Raw genomic sequence first — 23,713 nt, forward strand, 5'->3', positions numbered from 1 at the left:
TATCTGTCTTAAGCGATCTGATCACACTCCAATATAATCCTAATTGGTTTGGGTTAGACTCAAACACATTTGATTTGATGGCAAGCTGTCCATCTTCAATATGTAACATTACTTCTAATTGTTGCCTGTCTGCCTACTGGTGCATGTTAAAGAATGCAATATTGTGCTTTATCAAAGCCAGCAAAAACTGGTCTAATGCTGACCTGACTACTGCAATAATGGAGACCTCATGCTATCTCGTCATGCCATGCTGGACATGACTCCGAAAATATAATTCAAACTTTCTATTTCAATCTAGTAAAGTAAATTATGCTGCTTTTATAAAATTGTTGTTTTGAGAATGTTGGAATCAAATATATATTTGATTCGATGTTCTAACTGTCCATTTATTAAAAACAAGGCAACATAGTCTAAAATGTTTCAGCTTCTGTAAGTCATGGGATGTAATTCACCCTAATCTCGAATGGCGTGAGAACAGTAGAACCTTCACTCCTGCCACCTCGTTGCCATGGAGAGGGAGAGGACCTCCCTTGTCCTTGGAGAAATGTAATGAAAAGTCTTTGTCTGATCAGACTTCTGTGTTACTTTAAAACTATGACAATGAGTTTGCAAAATATGTGTTTTCTTTAATTTTAAAACTGGGAATTAATATTTACGCTTAAACAGCAATTTTTTTTACCTATATTAGGTGTATTAGAAATACCTGGCTTCTACACTAGGGTCAAGCTCTCATCCACAGTCGAGCCTAGCCAACCCCCAGACCCTTGTGGAACCCTCCTCTGCAGCCTGGCAGCAGTAGAGGGGCACATTGGCAGTGGGATAACCTTGACCTCCCTCAGAGTTCATCATGCTATGCTAGGGTGTCATTACCAGGGTGTTGTGCAGGGTGCAGTGCACCATTGGCAATGCCAGGGGGTGGTGGCTGAAGGGGGGGTGAGCTGAAGAGGGTGCTGGGGGGGGTCGGGGGGGGAGGGGGGGGGGGGCGGTACCCTCGTGCATGGTGTGGGGGGTTGCTTATCCGTTGTTCCTGTGGTTGGGGGGGCGGATCCCTCTCCTTGAGGGTTTGGGGGTGCACCCCTTGTCAGCGGGGGAGTTGACATTTAGATTGGGGGGTCAGGGGGGGGCGGTACCCTCGTGCATGGTGTGGGGGGTTTTGGGGGGGGGAGGGGGCCTGCCGCTGGACGTTGGGATTGTGGCATCCGTTCTGAATGGCAGACCGAGCCGGAGAGTGATGGGAATCCGATGCACCTGCCACTGTGCATATACTTTCATGCCAAAGGACTGTGACAAGCATCCGGTCACCGCTCCTAGTGCGGGAGCACTTAGACTCTGGAATGGAAAATCCCAGCCCCTCTCTCGGTTTCTTGAATGCCTTGTTTTACTGTAGACGCTGTTTTGGGGCTGTTGAGCAAATTTTGGAACGATAAAGTTTGGCACAACATTAAATGTGAATTTCTTTTCAAAACTGATGTGTAAAAAGAAGCAACTTGATCAGCCAAAAAAAGAGTAATAAATACATATGAGTATTAGGTTGAGAGTGTGTGAGTTCAGCTCACTCACAGTCTCAGTGTGCTCACTCATCCACACTCAACCACGAGAGTGCATGATGGTGGTTGAGGGTGCATGAGCCAGACCTGTGGACATCGCTGCCCCACTCTCACTCTCTCCCTCTCCACCTCACACATCACTCTCTATCTCTCCTCCCTACTGACTCGCACAATATCTATCACTTAATAGAGGCATACAAAATGATCAGAGGGTTAGATAGGGTGGACAGCGAGAGCCTTCTCCCGCGGATGGAGGTGGCTAGCACGAGGGGACATAGCCTTAAATTGAGGGGTAATAGATATAGGACAGAGGTCAGAGGTGGGTTTTTTACGCAAAGAGTGGTGAGGCCGTGGAATGCCCTACCTGCAACAGTAGTGAACTCGCCAACATTGAGGGCATTTAAAAATTTATTGGATAAGCATATGGATGATAAGGGCATAGTGTAGGTTAGATGGCCTTTAGTTTTTTTTTTCCCATGTCGGTGCAACATCGAGGGCCGAAGGGCCTGTACTGCGCTGTATCGTTCTATGTTCTATGTTCTCACAATCACTACCCTCTCATACTCTCTCACTCCCCTCACTCTCACGCCCCCATACTCTCTTAGTCCCCTCATACTCTCGCTCCCCTCATACTCTCTCGCTCCCCTCATACTCTCGCTCCCCTCATACTCTCTCGCTCCCCTCAGACTCTCTCGCTCCCCTCATACTCTCGCTCCCCTCATACTCTCTCGCTCCCCTCAGACTCTCTCGCTCCCCTCCTACTCTCTCGCTCCCCTCAGACTCTCTCGCTCCCCTCATACTCTCTCGCTCCCCTCCTACTCTCTTGCTCCCCTCCTACTCTCTCGCTCCCCTCCTACTCTCTCGCTCCCCCTCTCTCTCTCTCTCGCTTCCCCTCTCTCTCTCGCTCCCCCCTCTCTCTCTCTCGCTCCCCCCCTCTCTCTCTCTCGCTCCCCTCTCTCTCTCTCTCGCTCCCCTCTCTCTCTCTCTCGCTCCCCTCTCTCTCTCTCGCGCCCCTCTCTCTCTCTCTCGCGCCCCTCTCTCTCTCTCTCGCGCCCCTCTCTCTCTCTCTCGCGCCCCTCTCTCTCTCTCTCTCGCGCCCCTCTCTCTCTCTCTCGCTCCCCTCCTACTCTCTCGCTCCCCTCCTACTCTCTCGCTCCCCTCCTACTCTCTCGCTCCCCTCCTACTCTCTCGCTCCCCTCCTACTCTCTCGCTCCCCCTCCTACTCTCTCCTCGCTCCCCTCCTACTCTCCTCGCTCCCCTCCTACTCTCTCGCTCCCCTCCTACTCTCTCTCGCTCCCCTCCTACTCTCTCGCTCCCCTCCTACTCTCTCGCTCCCCTCAGACTCTCTCGCTCCCCTCCTACTCTCTCGCTCCCCTCCTACTCTCTCGCTCCCCTCCTACTCTCTCGCTCCCCTCCTACTCTCTCGCTCCCCTCCTACTCTCTCGCTCCCCTCTCTCTCTCTCTCGCTCCCCTCTCTCTCTCTCTCTCGCTCCCCCCCTCTCTCTCTCTCGCTCCCCCCTCTCTCTCTCTCGCTCCCCCTCTCTCTCTCCCTCCTCTTAGCTTCCCCTCTCTCTCTCCTCCCTTCTCCCCTCTCTCTCTCTCTCACCCCTTCTCTCTCTCTCGCGCCCCTCTCTCTCTCTCTCGCGCCCCTCTCTCTCTCTCTCGCGCCCCTCTCTCTCTCTCGCGCCCCTCTCTCTCTCTCGCGCCCCTCTCTCTCTCTCTCGCGCCCCCTCTCTCTCTCGCGCCCCTCTCTCTCTCACTCTCGCGCCCCTCTCTCTCTCTCTCGCGCCCCTCTCTCTCTCTCTCGCGCCCCTCTCTCTCTCTCTCGCGCCCCTCTCTCTCTCTCTCGCGCCCCTCTCTCTCTCTCTCGCGCCCCTCTCTCTCTCTCTCGCGCCCCTCTCTCTCTCTCTCGCGCCCCTCTCTCTCTCTCTCGCGTCCCTCTCTCTCTCTCTCGCTCCTCTCTCTCGCTCCCCTCTCTCTCTCGCTCCTCTCTCTCGCTCCCCTCTCTCTCTCGCTCGCTCCCTCTCTCTCTCTCTCGCTCCCCCTCTCTCTCTCTCGCTCCCCTCTCTCTCTCTCTCGCTCCCCTCTCTCTCTGTCACCACCTTTCATTCTCTTACACTCTTTCCTCCTTTCAAACTGTTTCACCTGCCCCACATTCAGACACTTGCACTTCCCTCAAGATCTCAGCACATTGCACTCTCTACCCTCACACCTTTTCTCCTCCAGCGTTCTCCCCCTCACTCTCCCCACCTCTCACCCTCTCCCCACCTCACACCCTCTCCCCACCTCACACCCTCTCCCCACCTCACACCCTCTCCCCACCTCACACCCTCTCCCCACCTCACACCCTCTCCCCACCTCACACCCTCTCCCCACCTCACACCCTCTCCCCACCTCACACTCTCTACCCCCCATGTTGTCACTCCATCCCGCTTACACTCTTTACCCCTCCCTTTCACTATCTATCTCTCTCAGATGCCAGTAGGCCCGGCTCCTTGTAACGTCATGTTGGGAACCGGCTGCCTTATGCCTGCTCAATCCCACCGAGAACCTGCCCAAAGCGACTTGGCCACGCTCCTCAACACCACCACCCCCTGGGACGTGCTCCTCAACACCTCCACCCCCTGGGCCACGCTCCTCAGCACCACCACACCCTGGGCCACGCTCCTCAGCACCTCCACCCCCTGGGCCACGCTCCTCAGCCCTTCCAGCCCCAGGGCCATCCCCCCTCAGCACCTCCACCCTCTGGGCCATACTCCTCAGCACCTCCACCCTCTGGGCCACGCTCCTCAGCACCCGGCCCCAAACTCACTGCTGCTGCTATTTGCTGCTCCTCCAATTACAAATTGGTATTTTCCCACATTTGCTGCTGATTAGCCTTGAGCCCTAACAGGCCATACATTGGATAGGCCTGGCTGAAACACATATACTCTTCCAAAAATTGACCATTTCCCAACTTTTACACTTATACTCTCTTTACCTTGTTCCACAACTAAACAAAATCCAATTTGATTATGACCACCAAAATGCTCACCTACTGATACCCCTTCTACCTACCCATCTTTATTTCATAAAGTTCCCTTCTCCTGTTTTTATTTGCTGCATAATGGCTAAAAAGATTCTCAGTGCAATTTAAGTATCCTGCATTCTCTATACCTTTTACACTGATCTTATCTCAGATAATATTAATGTAGTTGAAGTCCATTACTATCATTTCCCTATTTCTTTCTGCACAACTCAACAATATGCTGACATATTTGCTCTTCTCCCTCTGATTGTAGTATACTGTACAGGTTTATAGTGTACTCCCAGGAGTGTGATTACCCCTTTTTTCTGTTTTTCATTTCAACCCATGTGATCGAATTTGATGATCCAGTGTAGTAAATAATAATTATTTTACCATTAAACCATTCATTTCAGATAAAGTAGTTCGACATGCTGGGAATTTGAGAAACTGCTATGTCTGTGAAGTGGGCCCAGGACCCGGTGGCATCACTCGATCAATTCTCAACGCTGGCATTGCAGAATTGCTTGTGGTTGAAAAGGATACCAGATTTATTCCTGGCTTGCAGGTATGAAAATTAATGTAAAGAAGCTGCATTGTATGTTTTGTTTATAAATTTAGAATACCCAATTATTTTTTTCCAATTAAGGGGCAATTTAACGTGGCCAATGCACCTACCCTGCACATCTTTGGGTTGTGGAGTGAAACCCACACAGACACTGGAAGAATGTGCAAACTCCACACGGACAGGGACCCGGAGCCGGGATCAAACCCGGGTCTTCAGCGCCCTAGGCAGCAGGCAGCAGTGCTAACCACTGTGCCACCGTGCCGCCCCTAGCTGTAGTGTGGTGTGTGCCTTGTTGCACACAGATTATACCAGCTCAAAAGCAGCTGCTGCAATAATATATATGATGGATAATGGGTACAACTGTCAGTACAAATGTATTCAAAGCATTTTTAAGTCCATCTGGTTTGGGTTTCAAATCGTTAACCTGATGTTGACTTAGTTTATACAGTTACACAAAATCCAAGTTGTCCGAGGTCTAGGAGCAGGTTCCTAAAATGGACAGAAGTGTTTTGTACCTAAATCAATATTTGAAATTAATCACTGGGGCAAATGCTGGGTCTGCAAAATATCTGAGCAGTGCCCACGTTCTTCTAATATTTATGCAGAATCTTGCCCTCTCCTACTTCTGTTCTATTTTGTTCAAGAGTGGAGCATTCCAAAGAATTGCTTCCATCTCTCCCTCCCAGGGTAATATATCCCTAAACCTCAAAGTCATTAAGCTGTCGTCTTTATTCGTACTTAACAGCAGTAACATTGGAAAATGTGGATAAAAGACGAAAGTTTTGTAATAGAATAGTAATTTTGTGCCCTTCTAGTTGTTGGCTGAAGCAGCACCTGGGAAAATGCGGATCGTTCATGGAGATATTCTGACCTACAAACTGGAAAGGGCTTTTCCAAAGCAATTTCGAAATAAGTGGGAAGATGGTAACTTTTCTTCAGTAATGGATTATCAGACATTAATTCATTTGAGAATTTTGTTATCCCCAAAGTTTGTGCTTAAACTTTATTGCGTAATGGAAGAATAAACTTTATTGCGTAATGGAATAATAATCATAATCACTTATTGTCACAAGTAGGCTTCAATGAAGTTACTGTGAAAAGCCCCTAGTGGCCTTGTTCTGCATTGCAAGCCAGCGGTTTAGTCCACTGCGCTAAACCAGCCCAATAAGTAAACTATGAATCCTGAATGCTAGCTGGTCCCACTTTATCTAATTGATGCCTTACTATAGCTATAAGCTATTGAATTATTCAGTTTTCTTAAGACCAATTGTCGACTTGGTGTTCATTATTTTAAGTATAGCATTCACACCATAATTCAAAAGTGTTTACATATTTACAAGATTATATTGAAAAAGGTTTCTGCAACATCTGCCAAGGCGTTTTAGAATGTGTAAGGAAAATTAACTCTTATAGAATGCATGATTTCTGTTGACATATAACAGATGACACTGTGTGCCAGACATTACAGAAATACATTTAATTTCTTAATTGATTTAAGCCAGTGAATGGTTTCACCTCATAAAAATAGCTACTGTCTTGATCAGAATAGTTTTTCTAACCTATAAAAGAGCATGTTACACGCTATTTGTCAAACTGAAGCTAACAGTTTGCATAACTAATAACAGACCTAATAGAAGAAAAGATGAATAATGAGCCGTGTTGCTTTTGGAATTGAAAAATATTGCAAAAGGAAAACACTTAAAAATTACCCAGGCTAATATGGAATCTGAGTCCCACTGACCTTTGACCCTCAAAGTAGCCAGCCAAACTAAAATATGATTTCATTACTAGGTTGCTTAACCGGTTTCATTGTTATGGAGGAGAGAGAAATGTATAACTGTTTGCATTTGGTGATCAGATATTTATTTGGAAAGCAAAGGAAAAAAAAATTTGTAAACTGAGTCTTTGAGATTACATAGGAGGGTCACGATTAAGGTCAGAAATATGACTTCTTGCCTATAGGTCAGTTTTATGGCATTGTCTCTAATGAAAATCCTTCTGGTTAATCTATTCTCACATAGCCACACATCAATTGCAGCTTTGATGGTGAGCAGGTGAACAGCTTCCAGGCAATCTGTAATGCTGCTGTTGATCTAGCCTTTAGTAAGAAAGAAAGACCAACTTGTACTTTGGTAGTATCTTTCACAACCTTGTTAGATAATGAAGTGTCACTGTTGCAATTGATCAACAAGTGCAGTGGTCCAAATACTGCCCCCTAGAGGACACTGCTGTTTACTATTCCCCAGCCAGAGAAGTTTTTATTCACTGATCTCTATTTCACAACCAATTTGGGCTTCACGCTGTTGCTGTCCTTTAATCACATGGGCTTCAATTTTGCTAAAGGTCTGTTACATGGCATTTTGCCAAATGGCTTTTCAAAGTCCAACATTATGGTAATGTTAGTTAAGGGATGAATGTTATCCAGGGCATCAGGGAGTCCTCTTCTTTGAAATAGAGTTACATAGTGCATTTGGTATACCTGAGAGAGCATTTCATCCAACAGTCCAGCATTACGCTAAAGTAGCCGCCCAGAGTTTGTACTCTGGTCTCTGGACTGTGATTTAAATCAACCAGCTCCTGATGCTGAGGTGAGAGTACCATCATTGAGCCAAAACTGACAGTACAGTACACTGAGAGTGAGTGATTTAGCAGCATTTTACCTTGTGCTCTTCTGTCCTCCTTCGAAATTACTTGTTTCACAGCAGAGAAATTACTTCTACTTGGCATCACAGTGAATTGGTAATTTGGCTGTAAATCCATGTCTCCTCGAGGTGGTGGCAATGTGGATTCATTGTGAGATTTAGTGCCATCTTGTGGCCGAGATGAGTTATTGAGGGAACTTTGAAAATTAATGAAAAGATTAAATCAAGCTGTGTAAAGTGACAAAGATAGGGCTGTATTGGGCTACTAATGATAATGTATTATTACATTTTCAAGAATGATAGTAATGTAGAAAATATACAAAAAACTTCCAGCATTAACTGGCAATATGTTTGATTTCAACATTTTACATTATATTACCTGATGGTAATTGTATTGGGCTTGTTTACAGAAGTTGCAGTTGAAAAACACCTTTCACACAGAGCATCACATTATTTTGTGTAAAGGGGTTTCTACTGTACAGCTTCTGCAATTTTCTGTAAAATTATAATAAATTATAGAACAAATTTAAAGGACCCAGAGAGTATGTTGTTCATTATAATAATATTAGAAGATGAAAAGTTATTTGCCGATGTCAGATACAAATAGTAGTGATAGGCATGCACGAAGTGAATACACATAGATTGACTTTATTTAAATTCATAATGGAGTCTGCTTGGACTGTCGAAAAGTGATGAGATCCAGACGTCAATTATAAAATTGGGAGTAAATATTTAAAAACTGAGCAAGTGGAGAAGTCCATTATTAAAATCTATATTTAAATGCACTGAAGACATTTAGTGAGTGTTTTAAAAAAAAATTCCATAATATTCAGCTTACTTGAAAGGTTAGTTTTGAAAGAAGTGTGCAGTTTTAGTTTATACACTTTTAGGTGTTCTGAGCGCGTTTAATGTTCCCATCACCTCCAACCTCCATTCTTACATCTCTGCGATATTTGTTTGGGAAGATAGGGCTATCCAGTTTATGTTGATGTTAGTTCATTCAATGCACTCAAGTATTAACAGAATCTCAGACTAAAGGGATGATTGTTTAAAACAGAGATGAGGAGGAATTTCTTCAGCCAGACAGTGCTGAATCTGTGGAACTCTTTGCCGCAGAAGGCTGTGGAGACCCAATCACTGGGTGTCTTTAAGACCGAGATCGATAGCGGGCGATGGTGGTATAGTGGTGAGCATAGCTGCCTTCCAAGCAGTTGACCCGGGTTTGATTCCCGGCCATCGCAATAACAAATTAGAAGACCGAGATTGATAGATTCTTGATTAATAAGGGGATCAAGGGTAATGGGGAGAAGGCAGGAGAATGGGGATGAGAAAAATATCAGCCACGTTTGAATGGCAGAGCCGATGGGCTGAGTGGCCTAATTCTGCCCCTATGTCTTATGGTTTTATTTCAGAAAAATATCCATGGCCCTACCCTGGTCAGTTTTTCCTTATTGAAAAACACTCCAGAAATCCTCAAACCTATATCCTGGGAAGAATATTTCTTTGACTTAACTTGCGACTGGCCAAATATTTTGGGTGAAATTAATTGTATTTGAGTAGGTACCACAGCACGTTTGTGGATAGAGGTTCACCGCGTCAGAATGTGAACTCAACAGGAGTTCCATAGTCACCTATCAGTCAAGCTAAAGGTTTAGTTCATCATTGGGAGGTTGCTGGATGCCCTCAATTTCAGACATGACTGTCTTCTAGTCTGTCTTCTGTCTTCTGGTCCCCACATTACCAGAAGGATGTGGATGCTTTAGAGAGGGTGCAGAGGAGGTTCACCAGGATGTTGCCTGGTATGGAGGGTGCTAGCTATGAAGAAAGGTTGAGTAGATTAGGATTGTTTTCATTGGAAAGACGGAGGTTGAGGGGAGACCTGATTGAGGTCTACAAAATTATGAGAGGTATGGACAGGGTGGATAGCAACAAGCTTTTTCCAAGAGTGGAGGTGTCAATTACAAGGGGTCACGATTTCAAGGTGAGAGGGGAAAAGTTTAAGGGAGATGTGCGTGGAAAGTTTTTTACGCAGAGGGTGGTGGGTGCCTGGAATGCTTTGCCAGCTGAGGTGGTAGAGGCGGGCACGATAGCATTATTTAAGATGCATCTGGACAGACATATGAACGGGTGGGGAACAGAGAGAAGTAGACCTTGGAAAATAGGCAAAAGGTTTAGATAAAGGATCTGGATCGGCGCAGGCCGAAGGGCCTGTTCCTGTGCTGTAATTTTCTTTGTTCTTTGTTCTACCTAACAATTCGTTGATGAGGTTGGTAAGTCCATCAACAAGTAGCTGTCATGGGGAGAGGGGGGATGGAGAGCTTCATGAACAGGCTATGTTTCCCAAGGGTCCAAGAGGAGCTGGTAGAGGGGCTGGGGATGCCGATAGAGTTGGAGGAGCTAGTCAGGGGGATCGGACAAATGCAGTCAGGTAAGGCGCCGGGGCCGGACGGGTTCCCGGTGGAATTTTATAAAAAGTATGTGGATCTGGTGGGCCCCCTGTTGGTGCGAGCCTTCAATGAGGCATGGGAGGGGGGGGCTTTGCCCCCGACGATGTCGCGGGCACTGATCTCTCTGATCCTAAAGCGGGATAAGGACCCCTTGCAGTGTGGATCATACAGGCCTATCTCGCTCCTCAATGTTGACGCTAAGTTGCTGGCGAAGATCCTGACCACCAGGATAGAGGACTGTGTGCCAGGGGTGATACACGAGGATCAGACAGGATTTGTCAAGGGACGGCAGCTCAACACGAATGTGCGGAGACTGCTAAATGTTATTATGATGCCGGCAGTGGAGGGGGAGGCGGAGATAGTGGTGGCGCTGGATGCGGAGAAAGCGTTTGATAGAGTTGAGTGGGGGTACCTGTGGGAGGTGCTGGAGCGGTTCGGATTCGGGGAGGGATTCATCAAATGGGTGAGGCTGCTCTACGCGGCTCCGATGGCAAGTGTAGTTACCAATGGAAGGAGATCGGAGTACATTAGGCTCTACCGTGGGACCAGGCAGGGGTGCCCCCTGTCCCCCTTGCTCTTTGCACTGGCAATTGAACCTTTGGCTATGGCGTTGAGGGAGTCAGGGAGGTGGAGGGGTCTGGTGCGGGGTGGGGAGGAACATCGTGTATCGCTGTATGTGGACGACCTACTGTTGTATGTGGCGGATCCAGAGGGGGGAATGCCGGGGGTGATGGAGCTGTTAGCGGAATTTGGGGCCTTCTCGGGCTATAAGTTAAATTTAGGCAAGAGTGAGGTATTTGTAGTACACCCGGGTGATCAGGAGGAGGGAATTGGGAGACTCCCATTTAAGAGGGCAGTGAAGAGTTTCAGATACCTGGGGGTGCAGGTGGCCAGGAGTTGGGGGACTCTCCATGAGCTTAATTTTACCAGGCTGGTGGAGCAGATGGAGGAGGAATTTAAAAGGTGGGACATGGTGCCACTATCGTTGGCGGGTAGAGTGCAGTCCGTCAAAATGACGGTTCTCCCGAGGTTCTTGTTCCTTTTTCAGTGTTTGCCCATCTTTATCCCTAGGGCCTTTTTTAGAAGGGTGACTAGCAGCATCATGAGCTTTATTTGGGCGCATGGGACCCCGAGGGTGAAGAGGGTCTTCTTGGAGCGGGGTAAAGATGGGGGGGGCTGGCGTTACCCAATTTCTCGGGGTATTATTGGGCGGCCAATGTGTCGATGGTGCGCAAGTGGGTAATGGAGGGGGAGGGGGCAGCATGGAAATGGATGGAGAGGGCGTCCTGTGGAGATACAAGCCTGGGGGCCCTGGTAACGGCGCCGTGGCCGCTCCCTCCTACGAGGTATACCACGAATCCGGTGGTGGTGGCTACCCTCAAGATTTGGGGGCAGCGGAGGCGACATAGGGGAGAAGTGGGGGGCTCGATGGAGGCTCCGTTAAGGGGGAACCATAGGTTCGTCCCGGGGAACATTGATGGGGGATTTAAGGGTTGGCACAGAGCGGGCATCAGACAGCTGAGGGACCTGTTTATTGATGGGAGGTTTGCGAGCCTGGGGGAGTTGGAGGAGAAATTTGGGCTCCCCCCGGGGAACATGTTCAGGTATCTGCAGGTAAAGGCATTTGCTAGGCGGCAGGTGGAGGGATTCCCTTCACTTCCCGCGAGGGGGGTGAGCGACAGGGTGCTTTCGGGGGTCTGGGTCGGAGAGGGGAAGATATTTGATATCTACAAGGTTATGCAGGAGGTGGAGGAGGCGTCAGTAGAGGAGCTGAAAGCTAAGTGGGAGGGGGAACTGGGGGAACAGATCGAAGACGGGAAATGGGCTGATGCTCTGGAGAGGGTTAATTCTTCCTCCTCGTGTGCGCGGCTTAGCCTCATCCAATTCAAGGTGCTGCATAGGGCCCACATGACTGGGACGAGGATGAGTAGGTTCTTTGGGGGTGAAGACAGGTGTGTCAGGTGCTCGGGGAGTCCAGCGAACCATGCCCATATGTTCTGGGCATGCCCGGCACTGGAGGAGTTCTGGAAGGGGGTGGCGAGGACGGTGTCGAGGGTGGTGGGATCCAGGGTCAAGCCAGGATGGGGACTCGCGATTTTTGGGGTTGGGGTGGAGCCGGCAGTGCAGGAGGCGAAAGAGGCCGGTGTGCTGGCCTTTGCGTCCCTAGTAGCCCGGCGAAGGATCTTGCTACAATGGAAGGATGCGAGGCCCCCAAGCGTGGAGACCTGGATCAATGACATGGCGGGTTTTATTAAGCTAGAGAAGGTCAAATTCGCCCTGAGAGGGTCGGTACAAGGGTTCTTTAGGCGGTGGCAACCTTTTCTCGACTTTCTGGCTCAACGATAGGGTACTGGGACAGTAGCAGCAGCAACCCGGGGGGAAGGGGGAGGGAAAAAGGGAGGGGGGGAGGGAAAAAGGGAAAAATGACTATGTTTGTTTATTTAATTTTAATATATTTTTAAGTTCTTTTGTTGTTTATTGGGGTTGTGGGGGTGGGGGGATGTGATACATGCGTCGATACGGTCTGGGGGTGTTACAGTTATTATGGGTTATTTTGTTGCATTTCATTGTTTGTCGTTATGTTTTATATTTTCTGTAAAAAATTCCAATAAAAATTATATTTAAAAAAAACACAAGTAGCTGCCATTGTGAGAGTGGTGACTACACAGCCCAACTGCTCTATTTTAAGAAATCATTTTGGGATTTTGCAATTAGTAAGATTGGGGAGGATTCCAATTTATAAACCTGCTTGAAAAGCTATTTACTTGCTGGGAAGATCCAAAATTAGGGTTTCACATTAACCTTGTCAATAATAGGTAAAAACTACTCTATCTTCCTGTGGCAAGAGAATAAATGTGCATTTTTATTATTGGACTGTACTTTACGTTGATTCCCATTTCTGACTGACGTTAGTTTCTAAATGTGGTTCGTGAAACTGACCTATTCAATCACTGACCACATATTTATGGTTTTTAAATGTTGTGAACAGGCCCTCCAAATGTGCACATCATTGGCAACCTTCCTTTTAATGTTTCAACACCTCTCATTATCAAGTGGTTGGAGAACATTGCAAATCGCAACGGGCCTTTCATCTTTGGGAGAACACAGATGACACTAACATTTCAAAAAGAGGTTGCAGAGGTAGGTGTTGATAATTCTGATTTTTAAAAAATTAATTCAAAGGATATAAGAACATAAGAACTATGAGCAGGAGTAGGCCATCTGGCCCCTCGAGCCTGCTCCACCATTCATTGAAATCATGGCTGATCTTTTGTGGACTCAGCTCCACTTTCCGGACCGAACACCATAACCCTTAATCCCTTTATTCTTCAAAAAACTATCTATCTTTATCTTAAAAACATTTAATGAAGGAGCCTCAACTACTTCACTGGGCAAGGAATTCCATAGATTCGCAACCCTTTGGGTGAAGAAGTTCCTCCTAAACTCAGTCCTAAATCTACTTCCCCTTATTTTGAGGCTATGCCCCCTAGTTCTGCTTTCACTCGCCAGTGGAAACAACCTGCCCGTATCTATCCTATCCATTCCCTTCATAATTTTAAATGTTTCTATAAGATCCCCCCTCATCCTTCAAAATTCCAACGAGTACAGTCCCAGTCTACTCAACCTCTCCTCGTAATCCAACCCCTTCAGCTCTGGGATTAACCTAGTGAATCTCCTCCGCATACCCTCCAGCGCCAGTACGTCCTTTCTCAGGTAAGGAGACCAAAACTGAACAAAATTCTCCAGGTGTGGCCTCACTAACACCTTATACAATTGCAGCATAACCTCCCTAGTCTTAAATTCCATCCCTCTAGCAATGAAGGACAAAATTCCATTTGCCTTCTTAATCACCTGTTGCATCTGTGAACCAACTTTTTGCGATTCATGCACTAGCACACCCAGGTCTCTCTGCACAGCAGCATGTTTTAATATTTTATCATTTAAATAATAATCCCTTTTGCTGTTGTTCCTACCAAAATGGATAACCTCACATTTGTCAACATTGTATTCTATCTGCCAAACCCTAGCCCATTCACTTAACCTATCCAAATCCCTCTGCAGACTTCCAGTATCCTCTGCACTTTTTGCTTTACCACTCATCTTAGTGTCGTCTCAAACTTGGACACATTGCCCTTGGTCCCCAACTCCAAATCATCTATGTAAATTGTGAACAATTGTTGGCCCAACATTGATCCCTGAGGGACACCACTAGCTACTGATTGCCAACCAGAGAAACACCCATTAATCCCCACTCTTTGCTTTCTATTAATTAACCAATCCTCTATCCATGCTACTACTTTACCCTTAATGCCTGCATCTTTCTCTTATGCAGCAACCTTTTGTGTGGCACCTTAGAACATAGAACATAGAACAGTACAGCACAGAACAGGCCCTTCGGCCCTCAATGTTGTGCCGAGCCATGATCACCCTACTCAAACCCACGTATCCACCCTATACCCATAACCCAACAACCCCCCCCTTAACCTTACTTTTATTAGGACACTACGGGCAATTTATGATGGCCAATCCACCTAACCCGCACATCTTTGGACTGTGGGAGGAAACCGGAGCACCCGGAGGAAACCCACGCACACAGGGGGAGGACGTGCAGACTCCACACAGACAGTGACCCAGCCGGGAATCGAACCTGGGACCCTGGAGCTGTGAAGCATTTATGCTAACCACCATGCTACCCTGCTGCCCCTAAGGGCAGCTTGTCAAAGGATTTCTGGAAATCCAGATATACCACATCCATTGGCTCCCCGTTATCTACTGCACTGGTAATGTCCTCAAATAATTCCACTAAATTAGTTAGGCACGACCTGCCCTTTATGAACTCATGCTGCGTCTGCCCAATGGGACAATTTCCACCCAGATACCTCGCTATTTCTTCCTTGATGATAGATTCCAGCATCTTCCCTACTTCCGAAGTTAAGCTCACTGGCCTATAATTACCCGCTTTCTGCCTACCTCCTTTTTTAAACATTGGTGTCACCTTTGCTAATTTTCAATCCATCGGGACCACCCCAGAGTCTAGTGAATTTTGGTAAGTTATCACTAGTGCATTTGCAATTTCCCTAGCCATCTCTTTTAGCACTCTGGGATGCATTGTATCAGGGCCAGGAGACTTGTCTACCTTTAGCCCCATTAGCTTGCCCATCACTACCTCCTTAGTGATAACAATCATCTCAAGGTCCTCACCTGTCATAGCCTCATTTCTATCAGTCACTGGCATGTTATTTGTGTCTTCCACTGTGAAGACCGACCAAAAAAACTTGTTCAGTTCCTCAGCCATTTCCTCATCTCCCATTATTAAATCTCCCTTCTCATCCTCTAAAGGACCAATATTTACCTTAGCCACTCGTTTTTATTTTATATATTTGTAGAAACTTTTACTATCTGTTTTTATATTCTGTGCAAGTTTACTCTCATCTCTCTTCTTTATAGCTTTTTTGTTGCTTTCTGTTGCCCCCTAAAGATTTCCCAGTCCTCTAGTCTCCCACTAATCTTTGCCACTTTGTATGCTTTTTCCTTCAATTTGATACTCTCCCTTATTTCCTTAGATATCCACGGTCGATTTTCCCTCTTTCTACCGTCCTTCCTTTTTGTTGGTATAAACCTTTGCTGAGCACTGTGAAAAATCACTTGAAAGGTTCTCCACTGTTCCTCAACAGTTTCACCATAAAGTCTTTGCTTTCAGTCTACCTTAGCTAGCTCTTCTCTCATCCTATTTTAATCTCCTTTGTTTAAGCACAAAACATTAGTGTTTGATTTTACCTTCTCGCCCTCCATCTGTATTTAAAATTCCACCATTTTGTGATCGCTGCTTCCGAGAGGATCCCTAACTATGAGATCATTAATCAATCCTGTCTCATTACACAGGACCAGATCTAGGATTGCTTGTTCCCTTGTAGGTTCCATTACATACTGTTCTTGGAAACTATCGCGGATACATTCTATAAACTCCTCCTCAAGGTTGCTTTAAGTTTATAGAATGTATCCGCGACCTGGTTAAACCAATCGACATGTAGATTAAAATCCCCATGATAACTGCTGGACCATTTCTACATGCATTAGTTATTTCTTTGTTTATTGCCTGCACCACCATAATGTTACTATTTGGTGGCCTATAGACTACCTCCTATCAGTGAATTTTTCGCCTTACTATTCCTGATTTCCACCCAAATGGATTAAACCTTATCCTCCATAGCACCGATGTCATCCCTTACTATTGCCCGGATGTCATTCTTAAATAACAGAGCTACACCACCTCCCTTACCATCCACTCTGTCCTTCCGAATAGTTTGATACCCTTGGATATTTAACTCCATCCTTTAACCATGTTTCAGTAATGGCCACTAAATCATAGTCATTCACGATGATTTGCGCCATCAACTCATTTACCTTATTCTGAATACTACAAGCATTCAGGTAAAGTACACTTATGTTGGCTTTTATACTTACTTTTATACTATACTTTGAATCTTAACACCTCGATCAGTAGCTTCTCCTAGATTATATTTTCTCTTAACTTTTCTCCTAATTTTCCTTGTCATTGAACCCATATCTTCATGTAACAACCTGCCGCGTCGCTTACCATTTATGTTTTTACTTCCCGTTTTATTCCTTTTAGTATTACAGGGCCTATTCACTGAGCTCCCCTCAGTCACTGTACCTTGCATTGTCAGTGACTGAGGGGAGCTCAGTGAATAGGCCCAGTAAGATATGAAAGTCACTGGCTAGGCATTTATTGCCCCATCTGTAATTGTCCTTGAGAAGGGTGTAATGAGCTGCCTTCTTGAACCGCTGCAATCCATGTTGTGTAGGTAGCCCCCTGATGTTAGGAAGGGAGTTCCAGGTGTTCCTGTAGAAGAGGATCCAGATTCTTTCAAATTATAAGCATTTTTATGTTGTATTTTTACATGAGCTCATAGAAAATCCAAAGCACCAAGACTTTAAAAATGAAAGCACTGGTGACCGTATTCTGTAATTTCTATGGGTCTTGTTTGCTGTGTCAGTGAATTGTTGGAAGAATTCAAGTATTACAGGGATGATGTGGCCTTTGTGAAACCAACATTAATTTGTCAATGCCCAGACATAAATTCCAATAAATTATACGTCCGACAAGGTAAATAATTTGTTCACACAGCTGTCCCATTTACAATACTTCTAAGTTAAATAATTAACATTGATTACCAGACCTTGAAGAGGGGATCCATTTTCTGTATGAATAAACTGCCTGACATTGGCCAGGATCTTCCATTCTGGAATCTAAGTGGTAGGCTGATTTAGCACTGGTCAACTCATCACCTATTCATCCATGAAGAGTTTGGCAGATCTCAGGATGGGGGCAGGCAGGAAGCTGCCATCCCCATCATTGCCTCTTGTGGTCAAAGTCCAAGTACCTTACTTAAAGGCATCTGGACAGCCATTCATTCACTGCAGTCCAGGAGCTTCAGCCTGGCTGTTGTTCAAAACTCTGCGTCAACCAGGACGTCCCAGAGACGACAATGTGCAGTCCCACGATTCAGTGAAGTCTCCATGCAGCTTCTCATCCAGGCCATCCAGGAACAGCAGGAGGTGTTTCCCTGGGATGGCAGCAGAAGACCCTCCTGTCTGACCACAACAGCTTGAACGAAGGTTACAACAGAGGCTGGTGCCTGTGGGGCCCACAGGAGAAACATTCAGAAGTGCTGGAAGAGTATGAAGACTTGCTGCACTCTGCCAGCGTAAGTGGCTCTATTTTTTCACTGCAAATAAGAGCATCAGGCAGTGTAAGTTTGAGAGTGCATAGGGATGTCAGGCAGGGGTTTGAGTTACAGTACTGCCCAGCAGTTGGGACATGTGCACTGAATGCGGAAACTTCTTCATGCTCCCAATATTCTATCAGTTGCAGGACATCCTGCTTGTAAATCACTTGGCCAGTAGCCTGGTGTGCTTTGGGATTACAAGTGCACATCTAAATACTTCTTAAATGTTATGAGGTTCTCTGCCTTCACCACCTTTTCAGGCAGCGAGTTCCAAAGTCCCAGCACCCTCTGGGTAAACATTTTTTTCCTCCCATCTCCCCTAAACTCCTGCCCCTTACCTTAAATCTAAGCCCCTGGTCATTGATCCCTCCACTAAAGGGAAATGTTTCTTCCTGTCTACTCTATCTATGCCCCTGATAATTTTACACATCTCAATCATGTCCCCCTTAGTCTCCTCTGCTCCAAGGAAAACAATCCAAGTCTATCCAAACTCTCTTCATAACTAAAATTCTCCAGCCCAGGCAACATCCTGGTGAATCTCCACTGCACCCTTTCCAATCTTATCACATCTCTCCTGTAATGTGGATCCAGAACTGCACGCAATACTCTCGCTGTGGCCTAACCAACGTTTTATACAGTTCCTGCAAGACCTCTCTGCTCTTAAACTCTATGCCTCGGCTAATAAAGGCAAGTATATCATATGCCTTCTAAACCACTGTATCCACCTGCTTAGGTGGCTCCAGGGGTTTCTAGACTTATTAGTACTACCCTTTTTCTTTGTGGGGACATATCTACACTTTGCCAGTTGAATTTCACTTTTATGATATATTGTGATACAAATAAACAATATAGATGAGAATGTGGGGGGATGATGAGTAAGTTTGCGGATGGCACCAAGTTTGACAGGGTGGTTAATAGTGAGGAAGAAGGTCTGGGATTGCAAGAAGATACAGATGGGTTGCTCAGATGGGCAAATTAGCAGCAGGTGGAATTTAATCTTGAAAAGTGCGAGGTGATGCACTTTGGAAGGAGTAACAAAACAGGGAATACTCAATGAATGGTCAGACACTAGGAAGCTCAGAGGAACAGAGGGATCTTGGGATGCTTGTCCACAGATCTCTAAAGGCAGCAGGATTGTTTTGTGGGGCAGTTGAGGCCTACGCCCTGCGGGATACTTGCCTTTATCTTTTTTTTTATTATTTAGTGTGGCCAATCCACCTACCTTGCACATCTTTGGGTTGTGGGGATGAGACCCACGCAAACACGGGGAGAATCGGACAGTGACCCGGGGCCAGGATCAAATCCGGGTCCTTGTTGCTGTGAGGCAGCAGTGCTAACCACTGCGCCACCATGCCGCCTTCACTTGCCTTTATCAGTCATGCCATAGATTATAAGAGCAGAGTGGTTATGTTGGAGTTATACAAACCTTTGACTCGGGACAGAGCTGGATTAGGTCAGGTTGTTTTCCTTCGAGCAGAGAAGGCTGAAGGCGGGACCTGGTTGAGGTGTATAAGATTATGAGGGGTATTGACAGGACGGGTAGAAAGCAGCTGTTCCCCTAAGTTGAAAGATCAGTAATGAGGGGTATGATTTTAAGGTGAGGGACAAGAAGTTTATAGAGGATTGGAGGAATTTTGGGAGCCTGGGATGTCCTGCCTGGAAGGGTAGTACAGGCGGGAAACTTCACAACCTTTAAAAAGTATGTGGATGAGCACTTGAAATGTCATAACATTTAAAGCTATGGGCCAAGTGTTGGAAAGTGGGAGTAGTGTAGATTTAGTGTGGTTTTGTCAGTGCAGACTTGATGGGTCGAAGGGACTCTTCTGTACTGTATGAGCCCGTGACTCTATGAATGCCTCCCACTGATTTGACACAGTTTTTCCTTCCAATAGCTGTATTCAGTCTACATTTACCAATTCACCTCTCAGCTTTGTAAATTTTATATTCCCTCAATTTCAAACTTTTGCTCCTGTTCTATTTTTGTCTTTCTTCATAACAATGTTAAATCCAACTATGTTATGATCACTATCTCCAAAATGGTCCCCTAGTGCTGCTTCATCCACTTGCCCAGCTTCATCTCCTAAGACTAAATCTAAAATTGCACCGCTATCTCATTGGACTTGTTACGTGCTGGCTAAAAAAGTTCTCTTGAATGGAGACCGAGGTCCAGCAGAACACACAGTGGCTGTTGGATGTGCTGTCGGACTTACACGCCATCATTCTACTAATGGGTGCGGTGCAACAGTGGCTAGGCAAGCGGGGGACAGCTGTTCTTCAATGAGTCAGGGAGGAAGAGTGCCAGGCAGGCACCCTGGGCGCTTCATCCCAGAAGACTCCAAGTGTGCTCTACTGCTCAACCTCCCCTCTACCAGTGACCCCATCGCCTCCAGGTTAGGCCGGGGCGGATGCACCTGCACTTGAGCAGGAGACCCTAATCAGGCTGAGGTCCTTTAGGCTTTAACCAGAGGATGACAGCCAAGTCATCATAGTCAGCAGGGCACAGCAGCCTGCCTCCACCTCAGCTGTGAATGTCAGACTGCACCTAGATGTCGTCGCAGGCAAAGAATGATGACAACGTTTTGAAGGTACACAGGTTTGTACAACCATTGTGCGTAGTTTGGACACTTGTAAATATATGTTCACTTGCACTATTTGCTAGTTTCCTGGATTCCACCTTGCTGCTAGTTATTAGAATGGTCACGGGCATTTAAGGATCTGAAATTTGGGCCCCCATTGAGTCTGATAAACTATAAATTCAGGACTCTCACAATGTCAACTTGGTGATTACTCAATAATCCCACATGTACATAATTAAGAACTGGCCATCACACTGGTGAGTGCGCTGTCTGGGCATGCATCTTACAAGCCATTGCTTGCAACTCACCATGTTATGACCTCTGAAAATGTGTTCACTGAGGTCATTGCAGCTCCTGCTGCTGTTGCTGCAATGGGAGTACTCTTGGGAAGTTTAAAAAAAATAAATTTAGAGTACCCAATTTCAATTTTTCCAACTAAGGGGCAATTTAGTGTGGTCAATTCACCTGTGGGGGTGAGACCCATGCAGACATGGGGAGAATGTGCAAATTCCACATGGATCAAACCCGGGTCCTCGGTGCTGTGAGGCAACAGTGCTAACCACTATGCCACCATGCGGCCCATACTCCTGGCGAGTTAAACCTGCTCTGTGAGTCACAAGAAACACTGGAGTTTCAGTTTCAGGGCTGAGAGAGCAAAGCTCTACACTGACTTCTAAACAGTAGAAAACCTGGGGCTTCCTTACATATCTGAAGAAAGCTGTGGTGGGCATGTCAAACTATTAATGGCTCTCCTTCGTAACTTCTCATTTTGTGCTAACATGGAGGTGATGACTGCAATGAAGGAGGTAACAGGCAAGTTAACGTAAAACATAGGACATACAGTGCAGAAGAAGGCCATTCTGCCCAGTGGGTCTGTACCGACCTACTTTAAGCCCTCACTTCCGCCCTATACCCCATCTAACCTTTTTGGACACTAAGGGCAATTTTAACAAGTCCAATCCGCCTAACCTGCATGTTTTTGGACTGTGGGAGGAAACCGGAGCACCCGAAGGAAACCCACGCAGATACGGGAGAACGTGCAGACTCCGCACTGACAGTGACCCAGTGGGGAATCGAACCTGGGACTCTGGCGTTGTGAAGCCACAGTGCTAATCACTGTGCTAACCCTGACTGCAAGAAGGATTTAAGGGGATTAAAAAGCTGTGTGTGCGATTGACTGAAGCCTTTGTCAGATCTCATGTGGTGATATATCTGGCCTGCTCATCTCCTTATGAAGGGTGGAAGTAGGCACGTATAAAAGGTTTGCAACCTAAGTGCATTGGTCATCATTGCAGGTGATGGGCAGCACGGTGGCCTAGTGGTTAGCACAACCGCCTCACGGCGCTGAGGTCCCAGGTTCGAATCCCGGCCCTGGGTCACTGTCTGTGTGGAGTTTGCACATTCTCCCCGTGTCTGCGTGGGTTTCGCCCCCACAACCCAAAAATGTGCAGAGTAGGTGGATTGGCCACCTACGTTGCCCCTTAATTGGAAAAAATAATTGGGTAATCTAAATTTATTTTAAAAAAATCATTGCAGGTGAAAGAATTGAAAGCACCTTTGTGCTAGACTGTGTTGAGGACTGTGAGGATATCCATGTGAATCATCAGCAGCTCTAGCAAAGTTCTGACTGGTCGATGCAGGAAAGATGTTTACCTTGGCTGCGGTGTCCACAATGACGTGGCTTCCATCCCTAGCAGGGAGGATGCCTTGACATCTGGAGCTGCTGACCAATCAGGTGGGCAACAGCTTTCCAGTCCCAGCAGCCCCACTGGGTGCAGTGCTGATTGCAGATGAACCAACCAGGGTTGAGCCAAAGTTCAAAGGTGAATTGGGGTGGCTTCACCAAGGCCAGTCAAGCAGCGGGGGGTGCCGTTCTACAATCTGGTGTTGGGTGGGTGGCAAGCTGGGGCAGCGATCACAGTTGGTGCACCCCTCCAGTGGGCTCAGGGTGCCTGAACAGGAGGGACCCTCCCCAACGAACCCACAGCCAGGCCTCCAATGTTTAACTTAAGAGACCCTTAAGAGGTCTCCCTGCCATGTCCATCTGATTTTATGCTCCTCTCGCCTGCCAGTCTGCTGTTGAGGAGAGTGTAAAATTCCAGCCACCACTTAATGTTCAGACTGATTCTCTGATGCTGACTTGAAAATCAGGTGCTTGTTCACGTTGCTAAAGAGTCATTGAGAGAGTTTCAGATGGATTTCAATTTATGGGGCGATGGTATTAATCTAGGGAAGATTGGAACTATTCCACAAAACCGATCTATATCTAATGAACAGGCAAAAAGGATCTATAGGAAAGTGAAACGTCATTTAAACTGGAAAGTGGGGGTAGTGGGTAGGGAAGGAAAATAAAAGCATTCTAAAACTATAGAATAGAAATAGATGAGGCAAATAAACAAAAATAATTTTACAGAAAAGATAGAAAAGAAGGAATAAAGAGAGTGGAGCAGGAAAAACAAATCAACCAGTTATATCGGCAGAGAAACAATTAAGATAAGCACTTCAATTAGATCTGGCTATTCTGGTAATCTCCTATACTCAATGGAATACAAGCCTAATCTATTCAACCTGTCCCCATAATTTTAGGTATCATTCTGGTGATATCTGAATTGTATCTGTGGAGAGACCATTTGCTGAACTGATACTAGGAGTGTACGACTTGGTGTTGTGGAAAGACTAGGAACAGGAATGGGAGTAAACCATTTAGCCCCTTGAGCCTTTTCCACCAGAGAAGCTGGGGATTGTTTTCTTTAGCGTAGGGAAGTACTATGGGGATATTCAATAGACATGTTCAAAATAATTGAACATTTGGATAGAGTCGTAGAGAAAAACTTCTGCCATTTGGCAGGAGGGTCAATAATCAGATAAGATACTTGGTAAAAGAACCAAGGGTGCGATGAGAATTTAGTTTAACCTAGCCAGTTGTTATACTCCCTAGTAAAAAGGGATGATGGAAGCAGATAAAATAGTAACTTTCAGAGGAAGTTGGGCATACAGTTAAAGAAGAAAACTTTGTAAACTATGGGAATGCAGGGAGTGGGTCTAAGTGGCATGAAGGTGCTGATTCTCACTGGGTTACAGTTCCTGAAGGTGCTGACTCTCGCTGATGTACAATTCCTGAAGGCAGCACGGTAGCACAGTGAGCCAAACTGTTGCTTCACAGCTCCAGGGTCGCAGG

General features: G+C 46.2%; 1 protein-coding gene and 1 non-coding gene across 3 annotated transcripts in view; both read left to right on the top strand.

Moving 5' to 3' along the window:
* Positions 1 to 23,713, top strand: part of tfb1m (transcription factor B1, mitochondrial) — a 56,496-nt gene that overhangs the window by 15,370 nt on the left and 17,413 nt on the right. For both annotated transcript variants that reach the window (XM_038808423.1, XM_038808416.1), the window contains exons 3-5: positions 4,968 to 5,119; positions 5,935 to 6,043; positions 13,198 to 13,349. In XM_038808423.1, coding sequence (XP_038664351.1) covers positions 4,968 to 5,119; positions 5,935 to 6,043; positions 13,198 to 13,349 — 413 coding nt within the window. The remainder of the gene's footprint in view (positions 1 to 4,967; positions 5,120 to 5,934; positions 6,044 to 13,197; positions 13,350 to 23,713) is intronic.
* On the top strand, positions 8,931 to 9,002 carry trnag-ucc. The gene has a single exon. It is a non-coding gene; the product is annotated as a tRNA-Gly (tRNA).

Source organism: Scyliorhinus canicula, chromosome 1, assembly GCF_902713615.1.
Source record: "Scyliorhinus canicula chromosome 1, sScyCan1.1, whole genome shotgun sequence".
Classification (NCBI taxonomy): domain Eukaryota; kingdom Metazoa; phylum Chordata; class Chondrichthyes; order Carcharhiniformes; family Scyliorhinidae; genus Scyliorhinus; species Scyliorhinus canicula.